The 5,885-nt window shown below is 60.7% G+C and overlaps 1 protein-coding gene across 1 annotated transcript; it reads left to right on the top strand.

The window, feature by feature from the left end:
- Positions 1 to 109: 109 nt before the first annotated feature.
- LYPLA2 (lysophospholipase 2) lies at positions 110 to 5,879 on the top strand. The gene is made up of 10 exons (XM_029963084.1): positions 110 to 328; positions 1,552 to 1,656; positions 2,447 to 2,478; positions 3,153 to 3,218; positions 3,924 to 3,971; positions 4,253 to 4,323; positions 4,568 to 4,641; positions 4,768 to 4,869; positions 5,076 to 5,252; positions 5,762 to 5,879. Exons 1-10 carry the CDS (start codon positions 257 to 259, stop codon positions 5,810 to 5,812), a joined length of 798 nt encoding a protein of 265 aa, XP_029818944.1. The 5' UTR covers positions 110 to 256; the 3' UTR covers positions 5,813 to 5,879.
- Positions 5,880 to 5,885: the final 6 nt, after the last annotated feature.

Raw genomic sequence — 5,885 nt, 5'->3', positions numbered from 1 at the left:
CCCCCCCCCAGCAAGGCAGAGCCGTGAGGGGCTGAGCCTGCCCGGGGGAGCGGCTCCGTCTGCCAGGGTTTTTCAGAGATGCTTTTATTTATGGCTCCTGTCGCCAGGATTTTTGGCAGGGGCTGCTGCTCCTCCTGGCTGGTTGTTTTGCCCCTGGAGTACACACACACACACGAGCACGTGGGCCGCGTGTCTGTGTCAGATCCGGGGAGCCGGGTTGTTTCCCGGTGTTTTTATTGGAGCCGGGAAGCGGCTGATGAGCAGTCGGGCGGACGAGTCAGGCAGGTCTTTGGCCCGGGCTGGGAGAGGAGGAGGCTGTTTCCCTTGGGTAAGGATGTCTGCTGGGACACCGGGGTTTTGGGGAAGGTTTGGGTGATCCGAACCGTGCTGGGGATGGTGCTGCCGTGGGATGTGAGGCTGGAGCAGGCTGTGGGCTCTGCAGCTTCCTCAGAGGGGCAGCTCCGATCTCTGCTCTGTGTGAGCAGGGACAGGACCTGAGGGAACGGCTGGAGCTGTGTCAGGGCAGGGTCAGGGTGGATCTCAGGAAAAGGTTCTTCCCCCAGAGGGTGGTCAGGCACTGAACAGGTTCCCCAGGGCAGTGGGCACAGCACCAGAGCTGAAGGAGTGTTTGGACAACACTCTGAGGGACAGGATGGGATTGTTGGGGTGTCAGTGTAGGGCCAGGAGTTGGGCTGGATGATCCTTGTGGGTCCATTCCAACTCAGGATATTCTGTGATCTTCCTCTGGGAGGCTGATCCTGCTCCTGGGGGATGATGGCAGTGCTGTAAACGAGCTCTGATCTAATTAGTCCTGGTGGGTCAGCGGGGTCATGTGAGGAGCTGGGAATAAACACCACGGACTGTTGTGGGAGCTGTCACCCCTGCTGAACCCGGGATCTGGGAGGTGACAGCCCTTGGTGCTGGCAGGACACTGTGGCAGTGGGGACAGTGGTGGTGGCTTTGGCTGCAGTCACAGGGCAGGACAAGGATGTCATCCATCACTGGGGGGGCACAGCTCCAGGAGGGGCTGGGGCTCAGGCCAGCTGCCAGTGCTCCAGCTTATCCCTAAAAAAGCTCCATAAAACAGGGCTGGACCTTTTTTAGTGCAGTAAACCCTGTGCTGCTGCTGGCATTTCCTGCTTTCCTGTCGGAGCAGATGTGGGTCAGGCTCCTCCATGGCTCCACTGGCAGGGATGAGGGGATGAAGGAATGAAGGGATGCTGGGGCTGCGCCCTCTGCCCACGCCGGTGCAGTCACAGGAATAACTTTGGCTCTGAGGTGTAATTTTTGAGCTAATTTTAACACTTCCAGCACCCCACAGCGTGCGACATGGGAAGTGTTTGCTGCTTCCTGACTCTCCAGCACCACCAGGCCGGGGATGGAGTGGGGTGTCCTGAGGGCTTGAAACATCAAAGCCTTCACCTACCCTTTAATTTTCCCCCAAGCAGCTGCTGCCTCCACAGCAAATAGTTGCTGGGGGGGAGGGGGGACGACAAGAGAGGGGAAGAGGAGTTTATTTTCCTGCCTCACCCTTGTCCCTGTGTCCTGCAGGTGCCAGTGTCGAGTCCCTCTCGGTGTATGTGTGGTAACAACATGTCTGTCCCCCTCCTCGCCGACGCCGTGACCGTCTCAGGGGCAGAGCGGGAGACCGCCGCGGTAAGGGAGGGCCCCCCTCCTGCTGCCTCCCTCCTGGCAGGGGGCTGGAAAACAGGGAGATGCTTCCATGAGGTTCAGAGGAGCCTTGAGCCGGGCCTGTGGTCCCTCAGCTCATCAGAGTGGGAGGCAGGGCCAGCAAGGGCTCGCCTTGCTTGGGAAAAGTGACTGTCCTTGGGCTGGGATGTTCCGGTGTGGAAGCACAGACACAGCTTTGCAGCTCGGCCTTGGAAGCTGGAGCTGATTTGGCTATTAAAGCTTTTAAAAGAAAACCCCCTCCCAGTCCTTCCCTGGGGTGCCCAAGCTGCTTTCCCTCTGCCCCCCATGGCTTAGGGCTTTCTGTAGCCTCAGATGAAAAGCCCATGGGGATGGGTTTGTGAGTGTTTGGTGATACACAAAAGAAATTCCTCCCCATGAGGTTGGAGAGGCCCTGGCACAGCTTGCCCGGAGAAACTGTGGCTGCCCCATCCCTGGAAGTGTCCAAGGCTGGGTTGGAGCAACCTGGGCTAGTGGAAGGTGTCCCTGCCCATGGCAGGGGGTGGCAGTGGATGACATTTAAGGTCCCTTCCAACACAAACCATTCTGCAGTTCAGACTGAGCCTCTGCCATGTCCCTGATCCACCCATCCCTCATGCTCCAAACAGCACAGACGTGTCCTGAGCGTCGCTGAGTCTCTTCTAGGCAGTGACTCAGTGTCCATTTGCCACCTCACTGCTGGCCCAGCCCAGCCCTGCCCCTCTCCCAGGGCTCCAACTCTCACATCAGCTAATCCTCTCCTTTTGCTGTTTGACAGGTCATTTTCCTACATGGCCTTGGAGACACGGGGTGAGTATCCCTGGAGCAGGCTCTGCCCTGGAGCAGGCTCTGCTGGGGACGTGTGGCTTTGCTGACGTTTGCATTTTGCCCTTTTCTGCTGCTCTCCCCAGGGCAGGGGCAGCCCGAGATCAGTGTGGGGCTTTGGGCTGGGGTCCATAACTGTTCCTGCACTGCCCTGACAGGGAATGGCAGGGAATCACAGGGAATTGAGGCCGGCAGCTGTCTGCACTTGAATATTTATGATGCCGGCAGCCTGGCAGCCCCCACCCCCCGCGGGTGGTGCTGCCTTTCAGGATTGCTGATAAGCACTGCGGCTTTTCCAGTCCTTGGGAGCCCTGGGAGCTGGGCTGTGCCTGGCCCAGGGCATCTCTGGCGTGCAAGGCCACCTAGGGAGGACAGTGTGGGGTGTGGAGGTGACAAAGGCGCTTCTCCCTCTGCAGGAGATCCCCTCCCCCTTGTCCTTCCTGCCTCCAGCTCCAGGGCTTTGTGTGCTGCCCTCGCCCTGATGCAGAGGGGGATCAGCGACAGCAGGGGCTCAGTGCTGGGGCTTCACAGGGGGATCAGGCTGTTGGGGAGGGCAGGACCTGGTAAAATAACATCAGGGGAGGGGCAGGGTGGGCACAAGCCTTGGGGCAAGTGGCTCAGACAAGCCTTGAACACCCTGTGCCCTCCCTCTCTTGCAGGCACAGCTGGGCCGACGCTCTCTCCTCCATCCGCCTCCCCTACGTGAAATACATTTGCCCTCACGCGTAAGTGCTGCCCCTGCCTGGGGGTGCCCTGGGGGGGGGTCCTGGGGGGCTGTGAGACTGCCAGGGCTGTTTGTTGGGGGAGGCAGATGGTGGCCTGAGCCCTGACCTGCCCATGGGGCTGCACAGCCAGGCTGGCTCAGCTGCCGTGGCCGGTTCCTGCCGCAGGCAGAGCGGTTCCCCACAGAGCTACCAGCACAGGAGCTGCTGCTCTGAGGCTCTTTTCCTCCCCCTCCTGTCCTCTGCTTATCCCTGGTGGCTGCAGTGAAAGCCAAAGGCACTGGAGCTCCTTCTCTCTCTGCTGGTCAGGCAGGAGGGGGCTCAGCAGGAAGGGAAGGACACAGTCCTGGTGTGTCCCCAGTGCCAATAGCCTGTGCAGGGGACACTCACTGGGCTGGGAGAGCTCTGCTGTCCCTTTCCAATGTCCCATCTTGGCCTTGGGAGCAGCAAACAGGAGAGGGATGCAGGTGCTCTGCTCCCCACCTGGGCTGCTTGGCAGTGCCCTGGAGCCTCGAGCTCATCCGGGATCTGCTCAGGGATGGCAGGTGATCCCCGGGGTCACCTTGCAGCCCCTGGGCCGGGTCTGGTGGCCCTGATCTGCCACTTTCCCTTGGGAGTCATGTCCTGCAACTGTGGACAGGAGGGACAGTCCCCCCTGTGCCCCTTGACTCTGCCTTGAGCTAAACCACCCCCACTGTTTCTCCACAGGCCCCGGATCCCAGTGACCCTCAACATGAAGATGGTCATGCCCTCCTGGTCAGTGCTTTGGGGGGGCAGGGGTGGGTGGGACCCTTTTGGGGAGTGGGAGGGATGAAGAGCCAAAATCCACTGCCCTGTGGGAGTCAGGGAGGGCAAAGCACACCCAGCTCCTGCCTCCCCACACCCTGGGTGCTGGGAGAGGTTGGGGGAGTGGGAGGGATGAAGAGCCAAAATCCACTGCCCTGTGGGAGTCAGGGAGGGCAAAGCACACTCAGCTCCTGCCTCCCCATACCCTGAGTGCTGGGAGAGGTTGGGGCTGACCCTGCTGCTTCTCCCAGGTTTGACCTCATGGGATTGACTCCGGACGCACCTGAGGATGAAGCTGGGATCAAGAAAGCTGCAGAAAACAGTAAGAAGCCTGGGGAAGGGGGAAGTGGTGGGCTCCTGAGTGCCTCTCCCTCGCTGGGGCTGAAGCAATGTTTTCCTTCCACCTCTCCTTCCTCTCTGCCCTTCTGTGATCCCAGTCCACCTTCTCCCTGGGGTCTCTGCCTCTCCCTGATGTGCCAAATGTCCTGTGTGCATCTGGAAGTGTCAGGTGATGCTTTTTACCCCTTCCCCACCTTCCACTGACCCGCTTCTCCGTCTTCTCCCAGTTAAAGCAATTATTGAGCATGAGATGAAGAACGGGATCCCCGCCAACCGCATCATCCTGGGGGGCTTCTCACAGGTGAGCTGGAGAACATGAGGGTTGGGACCCCAAAAGACACCTCTCAGAGGGATGTTCTGTGGTGAGGAGGTGGGTGAGTGCCCCAGGATCCCCCCCCAGCACTAACTCCATCCTCCTCTGCTCCAGGGCGGTGCCTTGTCGCTGTACACGGCTCTCACCTGCCAGCACCAGCTGGCTGGAATTGTGGCACTCAGCTGCTGGCTCCCTCTCCACAAGGCCTTCCCACAGGTATCCCGTGCTGCCGTGTCCACAGGGAGGGGCGGGGGGGATTTTCCCATCTGGACTTCTCCAGAGCGGAGTTTCCCAGCAGCTTTCCCCCACAGCCCTGTTGAGCTGCTGGGTGGTGTGTTGGGCACAGGGATGCAGCAGTGCCCCCCCATCCCTGCTGGAATGCCTTCACCTGGGCACGCCTCAGCATTCCCTTCTCACGGCAGGCGGCGAACAACGGCGTGAACAAGGACATTGCCATCCTGCAGTGCCACGGGGAGATGGATCCCATGATCCCCGTCCGCTTCGGGGCCCTCACTGCCGAGAAGCTGAAATCTGTCGTCACCCCCACCAAGGTCCAGTTCAAAACCTACCCTGGCGTGATGCACAGTTCCTGTCCTCAGGTCAGTGCCGTGGGAGGGGATGGGAGCCCCCCAGGAATGTCTCTGCTCTCTGTGAGCAGGGACAGGGCCCAGGGAACGGCTGGAGCTGTCCCAGGGCAGGGTTAGGTTGGATCTCAGGAAAAGGTTCTTCCCCCGGAGGGTGGTTGGGCACTGAACAGGCTCCCCAGGGCAGTGGGCACGGCCCCAAGGCTGCCAGAGCTCAAGAAGCATTTGGATGATCCTCTCAGGGACAGGGTGGGATTGTTGGGGTGTCAGTGCGGGGCCAGGAGTTGGACTGGATGATCCTTGTGGGTCCCTTCCAGCTCAACATATTCTGTGACCCTCAGGGGTTGGAATCACCTTTGGGATCTTTGGGACCATCCCCAGCACGGTGGGTCAGGGAAAACACTCGGGATGTGTTTGTTCCCACCTCGCACCGGGGAGGCCGCAGAGCCCCCGTGTCCCCATGCCCAGGGCAGGGCCCACCCTTTGGGGTGCCCCCGGGGTGACGGGCCCTGCGCTCCCCGCAGGAGATGATGGCGGTGAAGGAGTTCATCGAGAAGCTGCTGCCGCGGATCTGAGCGGAGCCGCTCGGGACTGTCGCAGGGGAGGGTGCCGAGGTCACAGCCGCCCATCTGCCCCCCGTGACCCGCC

Source organism: Manacus vitellinus, unplaced genomic scaffold (genome assembly GCF_001715985.3).
Source record: "Manacus vitellinus isolate BGI_N305 unplaced genomic scaffold, ASM171598v3 scaffold_52_pilon, whole genome shotgun sequence".
Taxonomy (NCBI): Eukaryota; Metazoa; Chordata; class Aves; order Passeriformes; family Pipridae; genus Manacus; species Manacus vitellinus.
The sequence above is the reverse complement of the archived record's forward strand: the minus strand, read 5'-3'. Positions and strand labels throughout refer to the sequence as shown.